This window comes from Leuciscus leuciscus, assembly GCF_965113295.1.
Source record: "Leuciscus leuciscus genome assembly, chromosome: 4".
Taxonomy (NCBI): domain Eukaryota; kingdom Metazoa; phylum Chordata; class Actinopteri; order Cypriniformes; family Leuciscidae; genus Leuciscus; species Leuciscus leuciscus.
Genome location: NC_138728.1, coordinates 41,512,906 through 41,532,420, shown reverse-complemented (window position 1 = coordinate 41,532,420; position 19,515 = coordinate 41,512,906). Strand labels below are relative to the sequence as shown.

General features: G+C 40.8%; 1 protein-coding gene across 1 annotated transcript in view; it reads right to left on the bottom strand.

Moving 5' to 3' along the window:
• Nucleotides 1-812: 812 nt before the first annotated feature.
• The window catches only part of LOC309496091 (uncharacterized protein), a 51,636-nt gene continuing 32,933 nt past the window's right edge, over nt 813-19,515 (bottom strand). The window contains exon 4 of the mRNA XM_082166061.1: nt 813-2,296. Within this exon, the coding sequence (XP_082022187.1) occupies nt 1,995-2,296 (302 nt within the window). The 3' untranslated portion in view covers nt 813-1,994. The remainder of the gene's footprint in view (nt 2,297-19,515) is intronic.

Sequence of the window (19,515 nt, the reverse complement as noted above, 5' to 3'; positions counted from 1 at the left end):
GCCACTCAATAGATAATTTCTGAACTGCTCTCGTGACAACATCGAGCAATTCCTCAAAAGCATGAGACTGAGGTGGAGAATCCTCAGACTCAGCTTCAATACTAACAACGTCCAGCTCCTCAGAGCTGGACAATTGCAGTACTGGTGCCTCCATCAGGGGGGAAGAAACCGCTGCGCGTGCTTCCACACCCTGATGAGAGGCACTGGATCTATCAGAATGAGGCTGAGATCAGGCAGAGCCCGTCTCAACATCCACTGATAAATCCATTTGCGAACCCCAGGTCTGAGATCGACGCCGTGCCTCAGCAGCGGCGGGACCCAAGCCCTGGGGAACGTGATCGGGATTGAACCGAGCCAAGCGGGATCGGAGCGTACGCAATGGAAGCGCGTCGCAATGCACACAGTCACCACCCTCGAGTGCTGACTGGGCATGCTCCTCACCCAAACAAACAACACAAAGAGTGTGAGTATCACCTCCCGTTAAATAACGCGGGCAGGGATGGACACACACTCTAAACTGCTGCTTGCTCGCCATACTGAATATATAATATAATATAATATAGACAGACAACACCAAATAACGGGACAGATTCAACACAGAGCGCAACTGAAGACTCAGAAAGCTTTCGCTTTCTGTTTCGGGCCGGCTTTTATAGCTTCCTGGTACGTGACGTCACCCGCCTCTGACGTTCCGCCACACCATTGGACTGATTTTACATGTGCTTCAAGATGTCATCACGCAAAGCGTTCCCCATAGCGTCAGTTTCGACGCAACGCGAGTTCCCTTGAAAGGGAACCACCACACAATAGCAGAGGACAGCACTCAAAGGCTCATTCTGCTCTATAAAATAATTATTTGCATTTGAAATCATATTTAAACTTTAGAAAAATCATTAAAATAACATTACAAATGTCTTTGTCAAAATTCACCTCTTCAATTTTTCATTTTATGCATCGTATTTTGCAATATCACATTATGATTGCAATGACATCTGAAAATTATGTTTTAAATGGGAAGCCTGAAATAAGAATTTTCTTTGTAGTTTATTTCAAATATCTATATCTACAACAAAATATGTGTGTGTGTGTGTGTGTGTGTGTGTGTGTGTGTGTGTGTGTGTAAGAATGTTTTAATGGAGTTAACATGGAAAATGTGCCTTGCTTTAGTGGAGAAAAACTGACACTTATAAAACAGACACTTTTAAATGAAAGCAAGCTAATGAGTTTTCCTCTGCTGGTTATAAAAGTCTTTTTTTCTTACTACTCGCTGTGTTTCTATAATTCATATTTAGACATTATAAAATGTGAAACCTGAAAATGGTGTTTTACTGAGGACACTTGCAGTAAACATTCTGTTACCCATAGTATATTTCAAATATCTGTATCTAAAACAAAAGATACAGTGTGTGTGTGTGTGTGTGTGTGTGTGTGTGTGTGTGTGTGTGTGTGTAAGCATGCTTTATTTTATGGTGTCAGGCTGTCAGCCCTACATTGGCATGAAGGTCTTAAAACGCTTGAACCCCGTTAATTGCTGCTTGCAGCTATATTTTACTTTTTGTTTTTGTTTTTTATGTTTGAGCTTATATATTTCCATATTAATAAACAGTCTGAGTAATTCTGAGTCTTGAACCGTAAACTCTCAAATATTGTGTCTATTGAGAATGACTTATGAGCAGCAGCAATCTTTTTATTTTGGGTATGTCATTTATGCCCTGCTTGCCAAAATGGGGGGTGTCTGGTAAGGGGTTAACAAAACACTTGAGTCTCACGTGATATTCATGGGTCCTGTCTGTCTCAGTGCTGAAACTCTTTATACAAACTTACATGTATAGACAGTTAGGACTTATGAGTATAGTGTCCCATACAGACTTTTATACAGTAATCTATTGCAAATTTCAAACACACATTAGTTCACATTAATACAGGTTTATATGGTAATGATTCTTCATGAGTTTCATTTTAAATAATTCGCTGAAGGTTCAGAATTATTGGAATCACATTCTGCAAAGCTCCTGTTCTCTTAAGGGAAACAGTAGGAAACCACTGAAAGTGTTGTGGTTATTGTAGCTATGATGTATCCTCGTGTTAGGCCAAAGTGTCACATAGACAACATCTCCAACCTCCAGGATCAACACAACTCCATTCGAGGAGTTTAACTCACGCTGAGGCTGATGAGCATATGCCAAAACCACACGCTCTCCATTCTTATAAATGGATGCACCTGATGGAGTTGGGCCATGACTGAATACAGAGATTCTGAACATGTACGCTCCTTTCAGTGGGGCTGTGAAAACACCTAAATCAAATAACAAGAGATACAGAATCAGATGTTTCCTGTATGATAGCTTAACCCCCTGAGGTCTACGGTATCGCCGGCGATACCAGCTCGCTTTTTTTTTATTAGTGTAAAAGAAACTCATAAATACTCTGTTGACTTTGATTTTCCATAGGAGTTTCATACATCAATCGATTCTGTTAAATGTGTATTATTTTTGTGTATACTCACAATAAAAACAAAGTGTTGTGCTTTTTGCCAAATAAAGAAAAATAAACACGAAGCGAGTTCTGCCTTCTCTCTGCCAGTGAAGTCCATTCTGAAACGCGTCCGAAAATTAACAATAACTCAGCGAATACTCAGTCAAACAGACATACAGACACACAGGCATGAAGCTTGAATTCTCTTCTTTTAAATGAAGTCATTTATATAAAAAAACAATTATTCTCATCTTGTGAAATCTGTATTAAAAGAGAGCGATTCCAGTCGAGCTCATCTCATCTCATTACGTTATAATCGGCCCCGCCCACGGAGAGCGCGCGCTATTCAAACGCAAATGGCTGAGGCAATCCTGTGAACGCCCCCATCAGCTCGAGAAAACACACACGTTTATTTAGATCATTGTTTACACCGTCTTGCAGCGCTGTGAGGAATAATACTAATCGAAAATGTCCCTCAGAAGTGCGGGTATATCGAGGAGCGAGCTGAGGAATACAAGTAAGTTTTTTCCTTCTCACGTGAATTTCTTCACGTGGGTTTCTGTTTATGAATGAATAAACGGCATGAATGCGCGCTGTTTACCACAGCTGGCAAAGACAGTTTAAATTTAAATCGCGTGTGTGAATGAATGATGATGTTTTAGCAAACTGTATTGCTATACTGAGATAAGTAAACATCGACTGAATGTTGAAATAAAATGTAGGCTATTTGTATAAGCAACGTATTAAACTGCAAATTAACAATATGCCCTAATATTTCATGAAAACAACGTTACAGTCAGACGAAATATGAAAGACAACATTTTGTTTAGTAGATTTGGGTACAGTTTTTACTGTAGAATATACTGCCACATCAAATAAGCTTTTGTTTAGCCATTTCTATATATAAAATACGATTTTTGTCAAAAATAAAGTCATCAACTAAGATGTTAGCTGTTCCAATGTTGGTTATATTCAAACTAATGAATACATAGATAAAATGTAGGGCCTATAATCATTTTTTTTTACAAAGAAAGAGTACACTTGAAATATTGTTGAAATTGTAATTATTGTTGTAATTGTAACCATTTTAATAAAATAGCAAAACATATTTACAAGATAGATGTAAGCAAAATCTTAAATGGTCAATATAAGTCTTCTTCTAAATATATCTTTTGTCCTTTCATTGTGGCTCAGTCAGTGTCACACCTGAGTGAATGGCTCATCATTATGCAGAGTGGGTGTATTCTAAGGTGTAAACCACTCCTTGTTCACGCCCCCCTCGCATATTGGCTTTCCAAGCAAAACCTGTTTTACATCAATTTAAATCAATGTATGGTTTTATGTGAACGATAAAGCAAGACTATTTTCACATAATTTTGAAGAAAAAACTATAGGCGACGACATCCATAAGTCAAAAGTCTTATTGCCACATATTTAGTATGTGTTTTGTGGTCTTATTTCAAAAATTTTAATTTTTAGTTTTTTCGATAACCACGCATAAACATTATTCTCTCAAAAATGAAAACATGTACATACATGTGGCTCACATATTATTGTAGTCCTGTTTGTGCTATATAGAGTGAATTTACACCTTTGCCATTAATATGTTTATAAGCAACTGAAAAAAGCACAAATGTCAGGGCATGTCAGAACACCCCCAGGGCCCAAAAAAACGCTCAGACTCCAGAGGGTTAATCACCAAACACATAGTGTAAAAGCTTTGAAAGATGGCAGATGATTTCAGGCTACGTTTACACGACAATGATTTCCTAAAAACAGACAAGTTTTTTTCTTTGCGTTTTTCGCGTACCGGCAACAACATTGTCAAAACAATCGGTGTCGTGAAAACCGCCCCTAATTCTCTAATACACATTACACAACTGCAGAGAGGTCTGAATGGAGCAGAAGGGTTTTCATACTATAAACTGAGTTTTATGACTCATTTCATTGATCATTACCTGTAACTGGGTTGTAGGCGTTCCCTATGTTTGTGAAGACGTTCCTGTAGGTTAGTGTGATTTCAGAGGTAAAAGGACCAGTATATCCACTGCTAGATTGCATCAGTGAAGCTGAAAAAGCTATTTCTCTGTCTGTTATTGAAAAGCATAAACAATATTGTGATTACAATTGTGATATTACTGTATTACACTGAGAATGAATATGATTCAGGCACACTTTCACCTCTATTTTCCTTTCTCAACTCCTCCACTTGACTCAGAGTAAGATTAGACATTTCTGTGAAGGAATATAGATTATGTTTAATGACATTTACACATTATACACTAACATTTACACTATACAATGTATTGAATTGGTGTTTTACTTTGAGGATCATTGATAAAAGAGTGAATGTTTTGGTGAGGTACCATCATTTTTCTTGTTCATCTCATCCCTCAGTTGCATCTCTAAAGCTCTGATGTTTGCTTTCTGCTCTGTAACTGTGGCGGTCAGTTCTCTGATGTTTGCTTTCTGCTCTGTAACTGTGGTGGTCAGTTCTCTGATGTTCACTTTCTGCTCTGAAACTGGCGGTCAGTTCTCTCAGCGCTGCATGGATGTCAGTGAAGAACAGATGGTAGTTTTGTTGGCTGTCAGTTGAAGCTTCATCTTTCAAAGTGTCTGTTTGAGGTGGATTCTGTCTTCCGTCCTCAGATCTGAGCTGTTGACTGATCTCATTCTCATTGAGTCCTCCATCTACCTGATGCTGTACGACACACACAAAGGTTTCCAACAGCAGCAGTAAACATACTAAACCCTTCATTCTTCACTGACTACGTTTACATGCAGCCAATAACCCGTTCAAAACCGGGATATTAGCAATAACCCGGTCGCGCACGGTCATGTAAACACCGGCAAAAACCCGGATATGCTCATATCCCGGTTTTTAAAAACCCGGATATTATCCCTGGGGTACCCCTTTTCTAACCCGAATATTTGGTCATGTAAACGCGTATCGGCATATCCCCATCAAAAGGAACATTGATTTGTGTTCTGCGCATGTTCTATTCGCAAGGAATCTTGGTCTTTTGAGTAGAGACGGCGCATACAAAAACCCGCGTGCAGTATACCGGAAGTAAACAAGAAGTATAGGTAAACATGGCGAGACGCAGCACAGCACCAGACTTTTGGAGCGAGGAGGAAAGCGCAAACAAAGGCGATCGCTGTCTGCCCCGAACTATTCATTATCCGCGTGCTGCTGCTGTTGTTGTTGCCTTTGGATACAGGAAGAAGAATCGGAAATGACGCACATTGCGTCTTAACGTTGTCCGTACGTCCAGACGCTAACCGTGCGTCGCCGTTTACATCGGGATATTGCCAATTGATTACAAATTCCATGTATACAGGAGTAACTCTCTCTACTCACGCATGTAAACGGGTTATTCTGAATGTTTCAGAAACCCAAATAGTGACCTTAACCCGACCATAACCCGATATTTGACAGCATGTAAACGTAGTCACTGATGTTTGTTTCCAGCTCTTGCTCTGTCATCCTCACAGCCTCTCATGTTCCTTTTATAGTGTCCTGATTTACTGTCTTTTGTACATGATTTACATTTGCTCCAGATAAATAAGTAGTTCAAGTTAATTGTTAATCATAATCAAAGGGATGTTCCGGGTTCAGTAAATGTTTATCTCTATTCATAACATTTGTTGATCTCGCTAATGCAGGTTAAAATCTCACACTTTAATAGTATTTACAGCACCTAACTCAATAAAACAGGCTGTGTGACTGTGAGGAATAATTACCTCAAAATGTACATCCATATGCAAGTTTGAGTGACTTTATTTAAATTAAATACATTAGCTATTGTCATGTGCCAGTGATTATCCTGACCTCTGATATATTTCTGACCTCTGATATAGTTGGTCACATGACTCTCTGATATCCATGTGCATATCTTATAAAAGTTAGCAGGTTTCCAATCTTTATGTTATGACAAAATGTAAAGATTGGATGTTAATTTACACAGAAAATGATATCTTTTAGACCTTTGATCTTTGGCTGCATTTACACTGCAGGTGTACATGCCCAATTCCGATTTGCTGAATATATCCGGTTTTTTTGACGACCCGCTTAAATCATCTTTTTTTTTTTTTTTCAAATATATATATTTTTTCTTTTGAACAAATTAAAAATTAACAGACAAGAACAAAGAACAAAGCTCAGCACAACATAGATCTGGACAATATTCAGGACATATGACACAATACAAATAAAAATGGCTAATCTATAGCGATGCCATTCAATATGGATGCAGCCTTAAATTCAAGGCTTTTGGTCATACCTAGGATATCCAGAACCACCAAAGGAGGGAGAGCATTCTCACATTTGGCTCCAAAACTCTGGAATAGTCTTCCTGATACTGTTCGTTGCTCAGACTCGCTCTCCCAGTTTAAAACTAGATTAAAGTCGCATCTCTTCAGCCAGGCATTCATATAATCCTACAGTTCAAACTACAATCCGGCCTCTAGCTCATAAATGCCAGAGGAGAACTGGCCCCCGACTGAGCCTGGGTTCTCCCAAGGTTTTTTTTTCTCCATTAGGTCACCTGATGGAGTTTTAGGACACCATTAGGTCACTTGATGAAGTTTTTCGGTTCCTTGCCACTGTTGCCTTTGGCTTGCTCAGTTGGGGATATTTTGGGGATATTTAATTTAATTTTATCAATCAATAAATTCCTCTTGAAACAAACTTTGTTGTATTATTTTAATTTAATACTGTGAAGCTGCTTTGATACAATCTGTATTGTGAAAAGCGCTATACAAATAAACTTGACTTGACTTGACTTGACTGTAGAGTTGGTAAAGCGAAGATAAGGAGTCAAAATATTTAAGAAACGTCCTTTTGTAGAATGGAGAAGGCAAGTTAAGTATTCCAAAGGAAAAAGCTCCATGATGAGTTTATGCCAAGATGTTTTAGAAGGAGGTTTGTCGCTGATCCATGACAGGAAAATGTTCTTGCATGCAGCATAGGTGAGGATATCATATAGTCTGCCTGAACCACCTGATTTTACTGTCTCTATATCCCAAGAGCAGCGAGACAGGATCACAGGCCAAAGCAGTTCCAAATATAGTGCTCATATCTTTCAGAACATCTTGCCAGTAAAACAGAATTTTAGGACAGTACTAAACACAATGAGTATATGTACCCACCGCTGATTTGCATGTAAGGCAATCAGGAGAGGTTTGAGGATTCATTTTATGTCTTTTGCTAGGAGATATTTGCAGTCTGTGAATAATTTTAAACTGTAACAACCTGGCGCGATTACAGACAGATATCCGTTTTGTTTGATTACAAATGACATCCCACTTCTCCTTATCAATAGCTACACCCAATTCAGTTTGCCATGTTAGTGCTGCGTCTGAGACTGCCAGTATGACAGATGTCTGGTTAAACACATTATAAAAAGAAGTGATCACCTTCTTAACTGGACATTTGAGCAGTAATTTCTCTATTAGAGATAAAGAGGCTTCAGAAGCAAATGTAGTTTTTTTTTTATATAAAATCTCGAACTTGGAGATATCTAAAAAAAAATAGAGCCAGGGAGGCTATATTTAGCCTGAATTTGTTCAAATGAAGATAAGGAGGATCCCACAAACAAATCACACATCTTTTTAATTCCTTGGCATGTCCAAACATCATAACCTATATCTGTCATGCCTGGCTCGAAGTCAGGGTTTCCTTGTATTGGGGAAAGCAAAAGAGTCCGTAAGGATCTTCCCTCCAACTTACGCACTGCAAACCATGCTTTAACAGTATTAACAACTATAGGGTTGTTATTGCACAAAGTCCTAACAGATTTTATATTCTTACAGGACAAAAGACCGAGCAATGAACAGTGAGTATGAAACTTTTCTAGACATAACCAGACAGATGTGGGATCCTCCTTCACCCATTCGGCTATAAACCTCAAATGTGATACCAGTTGATACAATCTGAAGTTAGGTACATCCACCCCCCCTTTTGACGTAGGTAACTGTAATTTGGAGAATTTAAGCCTGGGTTTTCTTTTATTCCATATAAATTCACTCAACCAGCTATTAAGTAGCTTCAGTACTTTGTTTGAAAGTAGTAAGGGGATCATCTGTAAGGGGTACAGTAATCTAGGAAGAACGTTCATCTTAATAAGAGATACCCTACCAAGCAAAGATAAGGGAAGAGAGCACCACCTTTGTAAATCTCTTTTTATGGCATCTAGTAGAGGAGTATAGTTAGCCTTAAACATTTGGTGAAACATAGGGGTGATATGAATACCGAGATACATAAAACCAGACAGGGACCAACGAAATGGAAAAGGTACAAGAGAATTAGTCCTTCCTCTGAGGGCCCCCAGAGGCATCGCAAGAGATTTCGAAAAGTTTATTTTGTAACCCGAAAATGTTCCAAATTGGTGAATTAGTTTGATGAGACGAGGAATAGTTGAAGCTGGTTCTGATATATATAATAAAATATCATCCGCGTATAGTGAAATTTTATGTTGAGTGCCACCGGTGCCAATTCCTCTTATTAATAAATCTTGCCTGATGGCCGCCGCCAGGGGCTCAATCGCCAGGGCGAAGAGGGAGGGGCTGAGAGGACAGCCTTGGCACATCGAGCGGTAAAGTGAGAAACTGTTAGACCTACAACCATTAGTGATAACTGAAGCTAAGGGGTTATTATACAGCAATTTAATCCACCTTATAAATGTTTCTCCTAAATTAAATTTATGTAAAATATGATGCAGATAAGGCCACTCGACACGGTCGAAGGCCTTCTCCGCATCCAGTGAGATGATTAGACTTTCGATATTCTGAGTTTGACATAAATTGATAATATTTAAGAGCCTTCTTACATTGTGGATAGAGCTTCTCCCCTTGATAAACCCCATCTTGGTCTTCCTTAATTATGACAGGCAAAACTTTTTCCAGTCGGAGCGCTAGTATCTTAGAAAGTAACTTAAGTTCCTGGTTTAACAAAGCGATAGGCCTGTAATTAGAACAGTGATCTGCATTCTTGCCCTTTTTAAGGATGAATGTGATGTCTGCCTCTCTCAAATATTGAGGCAGAGAGCCGGATGTAAAAGAATGCTCCAACATAGACAAAAAAGGGTCCAACAGCACGTGGTGGAACTCTTTATAAAAATCGCCAGTCAAGCCATCTGGCCCGGGCGCCTTCCCTGACTGTAATGTTTTAAGTGCTAACAGGGCCTCATCTTTAGTAATAGGTGCATTTAATTCAGCCTTCTGAGCTTCGGAAATAGTAGGGAGAATTATTTGAGACAGAAAAGATTCCATTTCCACAGAGGCCCCTGGAGGGTGATCTGATTTATAAAGTTGCGAGTAAAACTCTCTGAAAATATTATTTATGTTTTTATGATCAAAATAACGAGTACCGGCAGTGTCGACTATTGAGGTGATTATTTGAGGATCTGACTCGACTTTAGTCAAGTAAGATAAATACTTGCTGGGTTTATCACCAAATTCATATAGTCGCTGTCTAGAAAAGAGAATAGCACTCTCAGCTTGTTGAGTTAACAAAGCGTCTAATGCGGCTTGTAAAGCGCATTTATTTTGTAATAATAATGGGTCAGATGATGAAGTTAACGTTCTCTTAATATCCTTTAAATCTTTCTCAAGCTTTGACTGGTGCTCCAATTGTCTTCATTTCTTAGAGGCAGAATAGCCAATTACTAAACCTCTGATATATGTTTTAGAAGTCTCCCAAAGTAGAGAGGGGTCTTCAGTGGACTGCAAATTTATATCCATAAATATTTTAAATTCACTGGTCATATAAGATACAAATTTCTCATCTCTTAGAAGGCGTGAATCAAATCTCCATCGCCTACTTCCTGCAAAATGTCCAACAGTAGTCAATTTCAGACATACCATAGCATGGTCACTAACAACAATGTTCCCAATTTCACAAGATGAGACATATTGTATGAGGGACTTCGGGACAAAGAAATAATCTATACGAGTGTGGCATTTATGGGGGGGGGGAACACATCGAGAAAGCTCATCTCATCACATATCGCGGATAGGGCACTGGCCTGGCTCGTTAAAGCAGAGCTACGCGAGGGATGCCTATCGATTAGGGGGTTGAGCAAGCAGTCAACGTCACCCCCTACTAAAGCTACAGATGACGATATTTCTGTGAATTCTAAAAATGCTTTTGCTAAGAGGTCAGGGGAATAATTAGGTGGGCAGTAGAGATTCATCACAGTAGTTTCTTCTCCCTGTAAGATACCCTTGATAATGACATATCTTCCATATGTGTCCTTGACACACGTCTTTAAATGAAATGGTATTCTCTTACTTTTAAGTATTACAACACCCCTACTGCTGGTGGTAAAAGAGGAAAAGTAAACCTGGCTAACCCAACCATATTTCAATCTAAGATGCTCACTATCATTAAGATGTGATTTCTGAAGCAGCGCCAAAAAACAACGCAAGAAGTGCTCAAAATACGAAGTTCAGGCATTATTCAGAGTAGCATAAGCCCGATAAGCGAGAATTTACAGGAATATATATATATATATATATACTTTTTTATTTTTTTACATTTTTTATGAGGTTAAGTGCTCACGGAAGAGAAGAGTTTTCAGCTCTTTTTTGAATGTCTTTTCGGATGCCGGTGGGGAGATCATTCCACCAGCATGGAACTGTGAATGAGAATGTTCTGGAAAGTGATTTTTTGGCTCTCTGTGATGGGACCACGAGACGTCGCTTGTTGACCGACCGAAGGCTTCTGGTAGGGATGTAGACTTGTAGGAGTGAGTGAAAGTAGGAGGGAGCTGAGCCTGTGATAGATCTGTAAGCAAGCGTCAGTGCCTTGAACTTGATGCGAGCAGAGAGAGGTAGCCAGTGCAGTGAGATGAACAAAGGAGTGATGTGGGCCCTCTTGGGCTCGTTGAAGACAAGACGAGCTGCAGCGTTCTGAATCATTTGTAGAGGTTTAGTTGCACATGATGGAAGTCCAGCCAGAAGAGCATTGCAGTAGTCAAGCCTAGTAATGACCAGGGCCTGGATGAGAAGTTGTGTTGCATGCTCAGTTAGGAAAGGCCTGATCTTCCTGATGTTGTGCAGTGCAAACCTGCATGATCGAGCTGTCTTTGAAATGTGATCTGTGAAGGTCAGCTGGTCATCAACTGTTACTCCAAGATTTCTGACCGACCTTGATGGTGATGGGACCTTGACACTTCCCTCTTTTATGTCTGATGGTGACTAACTTTCCATTCCAGATCTAACAATAAAACAGGATAACTTTTACTTCCTTTTATTTAGGATGTAGCCACCAGACGAACTTTCGATATGATCTAACCTTCTAACAAACTTTTGACTCAATGTAACCTTGGTCGATTGGGACTTTGAAAAAGGACTCAATGTCCTTTTTATTTTGACTGTATTGTGAAATGATTGACTGAAATATTAACCCATTACAATGTTTTTGATATTTTGCTGATGTAGCTAACAAAGGGTAAGGAAGGAAGGGGGCTTGCTTTAAAGGTGCCCTAGAATGGATTATTTTATTATTTTATAATGTTTCCTAGTGTGCCCTTATAATGTTAGTATGTTTTTTAGATCAAAATTTGTTATAATTTAGAAATAAAAGGCATATTTCCTAGCCTAATTTTATCCTTTGATTTGAACACTCAGTTTGAAGGGGCGTGTCTGCTGTGAGACTTCAGTGTAAACGCCCTCTGCTGTGATTGGCTGACATGCTTGCATATGAAATATCTGGCATTAAATGTAGAGCTATCAGGAAAACTTTTACTATTACAGCTTTTATACGTTTTTACTATTACAGCTATCGGGATTAATAAATCGTGAGAAGTTTTTTAAGTATTTAGATCTATTCCCGTCACATAAAAGGTTGCAGTGAGCATTGAGCAGATGACAGTCTGTTGATTGCGTGAATGAAGATCTTATCACTGCAACGCGATTTACTGATGCATAAATAGTGTTGAACGACTTTGAGAGAAAGATTATCTGTCTGAATTTGAACAATTACACATCAGAAATTCACATAACCCACTGGTTCTCCAGAGGCTCGGATGAAGGAGCTAAAAAATATATGTTTGTGTTCATTTGTACATCCAAACACTGAGCAACTGCCATGCTTCGTTCGCTCGTTTGCAAGCCACAATGTCTCTCGAGTAAAAAAACAATATCGCGCTGGATCTAAATAACACAGTGTAAATTACCGTTAGTAAAATCACTACTTACCGCTTGCGGGAATATAACGTTAGTTGAAATTGCCCCCTTCGTCAGTATGAGACGCCGAGAGAAGCCTGGCTGCTTGATATTGTTCCAGGTTAGAAAAAAAGTCCGCGGTGAAATGGGCAGAGCAACTAACAACTTCGAATTAAACTGTAGCGGTATCCGATTATATATAGATAGATTATAGATAGATCTGCCATTTTCCCTATGATCCTCCTCCTGCTTGTTTCTTCACCTGCAGAACTTCTGATGATTCGGCTGTGCAGTTTCGCCTGGCACTGAGCATGGGCTAGCATATGCAAATTTTTGGAGGCGTACATATTAATGATCCCAACTGTTGCGTCACAGTTGGTGTTATGTGGAGATTCGCCTGTTTTTCAGGGGTGTTTTTCAAAAACGAGATTTAAATAAGAAAGAGAAAACTATGGTGTTTGAGACTCACTGTATGTCATGTCCATGTACTGAACTCTTGTTATTTAACTATGCCAAGATAAATTCAATTTCACATTCTAGGGCACCTTTAAACAATTTAACCAATCATATTGATAGCGCATGACATGTTAGTCATGATGATTCTATTTTGATGTGTCTGGCTTTACCCTATAAAGCCTATTGTATTCTTATGTTGGGCCGAGATTCTCTGAGTATTGCTCGAGAACTCCCGGCCGTTTGAATAAACCATCTGAGGGACATTTACTGAAGTCTGTCTCGTTTGTTATTTATGCTGCGCAGCAAGAAACTTACTTAGTAAGGGAAAACAAGTTAGACTAGGAGAGATATTGAGTGGGGACGTCGATTTGTAGACGAGACCCAGATAGACTAAGGTCGACAGAAGACGTTAAAGGGGGACGTCGATTTGTAGACGAGATCCAGATAGGTTTAAGGGAAAAATCCATTACACATGCAATTAAACCTTGAGCAAAAGCAATTTCGACAACCTGATGATGCGTCATAAAATACAAAAAACAACCAGATCAGTGCCGAGCATAACAACCAACCAAACCTCACTAAACATGAAAAAAGAAAACAGTAAAGGACAATAGTAATAAAAAAATAAAAAAAGAAGAAGAGAAAGAAAAATGTAGGATTGTAAAGTACAGTAGAAAACTATAACATAAAAGTTCTTTTGAGGGGAGACCTCCCCCAGGTTTTATGGGGGCCACCTTCTTAAAACGCGCCCAAAAAAGGTGCATAAACACTTGCCAGAACTGATACAAAACATGGTAGGGACTAAAGCAAGCGCCCACGAGGTGGTAAAATCTTAATGCAGATCACTTTCTCAACCAATATTAGTAATATAAACACGCAAGCGGGTTATATACAAGCATAAATGAAGTCTTAAACACAACAGGGACTGACTTCCAGTCTTCATAAGTTAGTTATGTGAAAGCACACATTGTATAACCCACCGCGTCATATCAGATTAATGCTCCTCAATCCTGATTTGCAACACTGGACACAAAAGAAAAAACATCGGCCGGCGAAAGGAAGGTTTTCTTTATCCCGTTGAACAACACCAGTAGCTTCGCTGGGTAGAGCATGGAATATTGTGCGCCAATATCTCTGAGACGCTTTTTAGCCTCCATGAACTCCTTTCGCCTCCGCAGCACTGCAGCAGAGAGGTCATTGTAGAAAGAAATCCTCTTACCGCCCATAGTAATGTCGCCCTCCGCCGCTTTCCTCTGGCCATCCCCGGGTTTGGGTGCGAGGGAGCGGTGTGCACACTCAAGTTTGACATGGCCACCCTTCATATCCACGCCGAGGAAAGTTGGCAGCCAGTGTTCAAAAAAGGCTAAAGCATTTTCGCCCTCTGTGTTTTCAGGGATATTAAAGATACATTCTTTCGCCGTCCCCTGTTTTCCAAGTCATCAATATGGTCTGCGAGGGCCTTGACTTTCTCCTCTAGGGCCTGTGTTTTAGCAGCGAGAGGCTCGATAGCCGTTTCTAGCTGTAGTACTCTGGTCTCTGCTTTGTCCAGGCGCTCATCAGGTCTTGTTAGCTCGGTTGTGTGCGACGCGATCCAATTTGACGTTCTTTCGCTTACTGGAGGCCATTGTTTCGTGTTGTTTAGTCCAAAAGTGTTCCAAAGTCATAATACAGCGTCAGCATTTGCAAAAAGAAGGAAATGTCTAACGGAATATTGCAAAATGTTTGGGCGCCCGCGGAACTCCCGCAAACACGTCTGTCTCCTATGTCGCCATCACGTGTCTCCTACATCATCTTTTAAAAGTGACCCGTATCCGATATTTGCATTTACACTATACACTGCCAAAACAACCAAATGTAGACGTTTTGACCTGGAAAATGAAGTAAAACAGCTCGATATGCAATGGATGCAGAAGCAGACAAAATTATTATAGTGATGCGTGGATCGCGATTATATCCGCGGGGGCTCTGCAGATAATCCGTGGATTGGGCGGGTCAAGTAGGCTAATAAAAATAACATTCTGATTAATTTCGGGTGGGTCGCGGGGTGGATATGATAAATCATTATTAACGAAAATATTAACTACATTCTCTAAAATATCAGCATGTTCCATTCCAGTTTAAGTTTCAAGGGAGTAAAGCCTGTTTATGCCATTAAAAAAATTAAATTCTGTCAAATAAATTTTGTTTTAAAGAAATGTTCATTTAAAAGCAGCGCTCATCATCATTGTATTATTAGAGATGCGCGCATCAACCGTCGCCGAGTCCGCAGTTGAAGGTGATGATCATCCATTTATCCTCACACGTAACAACACATAAAAAATTATAGTAATTTGACCATCGGGTGTGGATACTTAAATCAGAGAAAATTATTGGCGTGGGTGAGTGGCGGGTGGATGATTTGTTTTTGGCTGTGGATTCAGGTGACGTTGGAGCTCATCCACGAATCTCTAATTATCCAGTGTTTTGCTTTCCGCACTATTTTCAAAGGTCAGCAAAACATTGCTCTCGTAAGGCGGAGAAAAAATTACTGCACTGTGTTGAGCCTTCGTCCTCCATCGCGCCATTAATAAGTCATGTGATCGCAGTTGGTGTCCACCTGAGTTGACGTCCCCTTTTTAATGATGTACGACTCGCATTTACTGGGGGATATCCGATTTGTCTGCTTACATGGCACACGCAAAATGCACGTATCCGATTCATATCCGATTTATTACCACATATAAGTGAGGCCTGAATCTGATCTGAGAAAATCGGAATCCATGCGGTTTTTTCCTGCTTACATGTTCACCGGTCATATCCGATCTGTGCCACATGAGAGGAAAAAATCGGAATTGGGTCACTTGAACCATGCAGTGTAAATGGGGCCTTAGTCATGTGCAGCAAAAATGGAGGCATATAAACTGTATACTTATAAACTGTATAAAAAAGATAGATTCTCTTCACCAAATAAATAAACAAACAAACATGCACATTGCAATTCATTTAAATGAAGAACCATTTAGTCCTCTGCAAATGGGGCCTTTGTGACCATCATATGAGAGTAAAAGAGCACACACAAACCTTATTCTAATATGGAATTGTATTTGAATGAAAAGAGTGTTGGTACGTGACAGGAGGGCCTCCACTCAAGGATACAATATGTGATGCGATCTGGGGAAACCCGTCGGATGTCGCGCTGGGCCGTTTTCAGGTGAATTCCAAAATAGTTTGAATGTCAGTTTTTTGTGAAATTTTTTTTTTACATTAAATTATTATTCTATAACATCTTTTCTATTATCTTTGAAAATATCTTGGCAAAATTCCCTTGTTTAGTGCAGAAAAACAGCGATAGTGTCAAGCTGAAAATACTCTCTTTCTCTACTGCAATCTATGCGACCATTTTCTCTAACGCGTCTAACGCACGCAGAGGTGAAGAAAACCCAAAACAATCGCCGTTTATCCCATACACCTGTCCGTCTCTTAACACTACAAAGATAGTTTACCTATAAAATAAACCACATAACGTACAGTGAATGTGTATATTAGTGCGCATTTCGCGCCAATCCTGTTTAAAAAAAAGAGTGCCAAGCGTCCCGACGGTGACGGTTAATTAAACCTGTTTTTCTCAAAATTCCGTTCCAGAAAATCATAGCGATCGGCCGACTTCAGATAAACATAACTTTTGCTACCAACAAGCTATGATAAAAATAAAAACAGATTTGAAAAGGGCTTGATACCAGCTTCCATATGATATCAAAACCTGTAATAGGTAAGATCGGATCACATATGATATGAACAAGTCTAAGAATGTTCCCCATATAGTTGAAAATACCATCATTGGCCTTGAAAGATAACATTCTGGGAGTCAAGACTATAAAAGAGGAAGGATGCCCTCCCTTCACTGTCACACTCTGCAGCCACTCTGTGTGACTGTACGACTGCTGACCTTTTCTTGCAAGAAAATAAACCTCATCAAAGACTATTGGAAATGTTTGTCTCTTATTCAGTGATAGAATTTTGTTTGCCACCACACCCCCCACATGCAACAACATCCTGTATTAACATATGTAAAACTGAAGAAATGCGTAGATTAATAAATACAAAAAAAGTAATTTTAGGATCAATTTCATTCTTTCCTTGCTGTTACTGTGTAATTATATACCAAAATATACTGAAGATAACAGACTATATGTGTAAAACGTTTCAGGTTACGACTGTAACCTATGTTCCCTGAGAACAGGGAACGAGACACTACGTCAGAATGACGCTATGGGGAACGCCTCAGGCGTGACAGGTGTCTGAAAACAAATATCAACTCACGTCAATCATGTTGACCGGCGACAGCCCGTGAATCATCAGCTTGATTGATTAACGCGCGACCTGATGTATAAAGGGGAGCCTTGCACACATGACAACATCCTATCGTCTGAAGGGACTGTTGCAGGCAGGCCCCGAGGCATGGCCGGAAGACGTAGTGTCTCGTTCCCTGTTCTCAGGGAACATAGGTTACAGTCGTAACCTGAAACGTTCCCTTTCGAAAGGGAACTCTACACTACGTCAGAATGACGCTATGGGGAACGATATACCAACGCCACCATGCTGAGGGGAGTGCATGCCCAAAGGCAGTGACAACTGTCCGAACCAGTAATTCAGAAAACACTGGAACCACTCACCCCTAGGTCACATCGGGCTGTCAGTGACAGCACTTCCTACCGGTCATAGCCCAAGCTAATGACCCAAGAGACCGCCAGAACACAGTTAATGGGGGGTATATCTGGGCCAGCTCAAAGGCTTAGGACCACAGCTTCCAATAGAAGGGGTCACTTCTAGGGAGTGTGGCTAGGGGACCCAAGGGACCCCCAGCCAGTCACTATTCAGGGGAGCGTGCCACCTGAAATACCACCAGGCTGGCCTGGTGATCTATACTAAGACACACAGTCTGGCCATAGCCTGTCTGTCCGAGACAGAGCCTCTGGAAGTTGCCTTGGATAAGGCATCCAGAAACCAAAGGCCTGCGAAGCTGGCAGAAACCATTCAGTTCCGGAACACAGAGACGGGATCTCCCGGTGAGTTTGACTCAACCTCAAGAAACGACGGAAGTCGTCCACTCAATCCACGGGTCTACCCAGTGCTCGCTCCGAACACTGGTGAAGTAAGAGAGGGTTCAAACCAGGAAGGTCTACTGAGACCTAAGACCTCCTCATATGGAGAGCTCCAGTACATGAGGGCTCATATCAGGAAGGCCGGTGAGGCCTGTAACCTGGCGACCACAGTATGTGGGAGCTCATACTCAGGAAGGCCGGGAGAGGCCTGTAACCTGGCGACCACAATATGTGGGAGCTCATACTCAGGAAGGCCGGAGAGGCCTGTAACCTGACAGCCACACAATGTGGGGCTACCTTCAGAAAGGCCTAACGAGGCCTGTTACCACAAAATGTGGGAGATAGCTTGAAAGGGAGGCGCCTGTCGTAAGACATTGCGACAGAAGACGCATCTAGAGTGGGACCCAAGGTGAAGAACCGGAGTCTGAGCCACGTAAAAAAGGGAATGAAGCAGAAGCGCATTACCCTTACCATAAATATGGATTCAAGAAAGTACACGAAACGAAAGTGCGTGTACTTATGCCAGTTTGAATCCAGGAAGGCCTGGTGAGGCCTCTAACCTGGCGACCACAGTATGTGGGAGCTCATACTCAGGAAGGCCTGTGAGGCCTAAAACCTGGCGACCACAGTAAGTGGGAGCTCGTTTACAGGAAGGCCGGAGAGGCCTGTAACCTGACAGCCACACAATGTGGGGCTACCTTCAGAAAGGCCTAACAAGGCCTGTAACCACAGAATGTGGGAGATAGCTTAAAAGGGAGGCGTCTGTCGTAAAACATAGTGACAACAAGACGCATTTAGAGTGGGACTCGAGGTGAAGAACCGGAGTCTGAGCCACGTAAAAAAGGGAATGAAGCAGAAGCGCATTACCCTTACCATAAATATGGATTCAAGAAAGTACACGAAACGAAAGTGCGTGTACTTATGCCAGTCTTAATCCAGGAAGGCCTGGTGAGGCCTCTAACCTGGCGACCACAGTATGTGGGAGCTCATACTCAGGAAGGCCTGTGAGGCCAAAAACCTGGCGACCACAGTAAGTGGGAGCTCGTTTACAGGAAGGCCGGAGAGGCCTGTAACCTGACAGCCACACAATGTGGAGCTACCTTCAGAAAGGCCTAACAAGGCCTGTAACCACAGAATGTGGGAGATAGCTTAAAAGGTAGGCGTCTGTCGTAAAACATAGTGACAACAAGACGCATTTAGAGTGGGACTCGAGGTGAAGAACCGGAGTCTGAGCCACGTAAAAAAGGGAATGAAGCGGAGGCGCATTACCCTTACCATAAATATGGATTCAAGAAAGTACACGAAACGAAAGTGCGTGTACTTATGCCAGTCT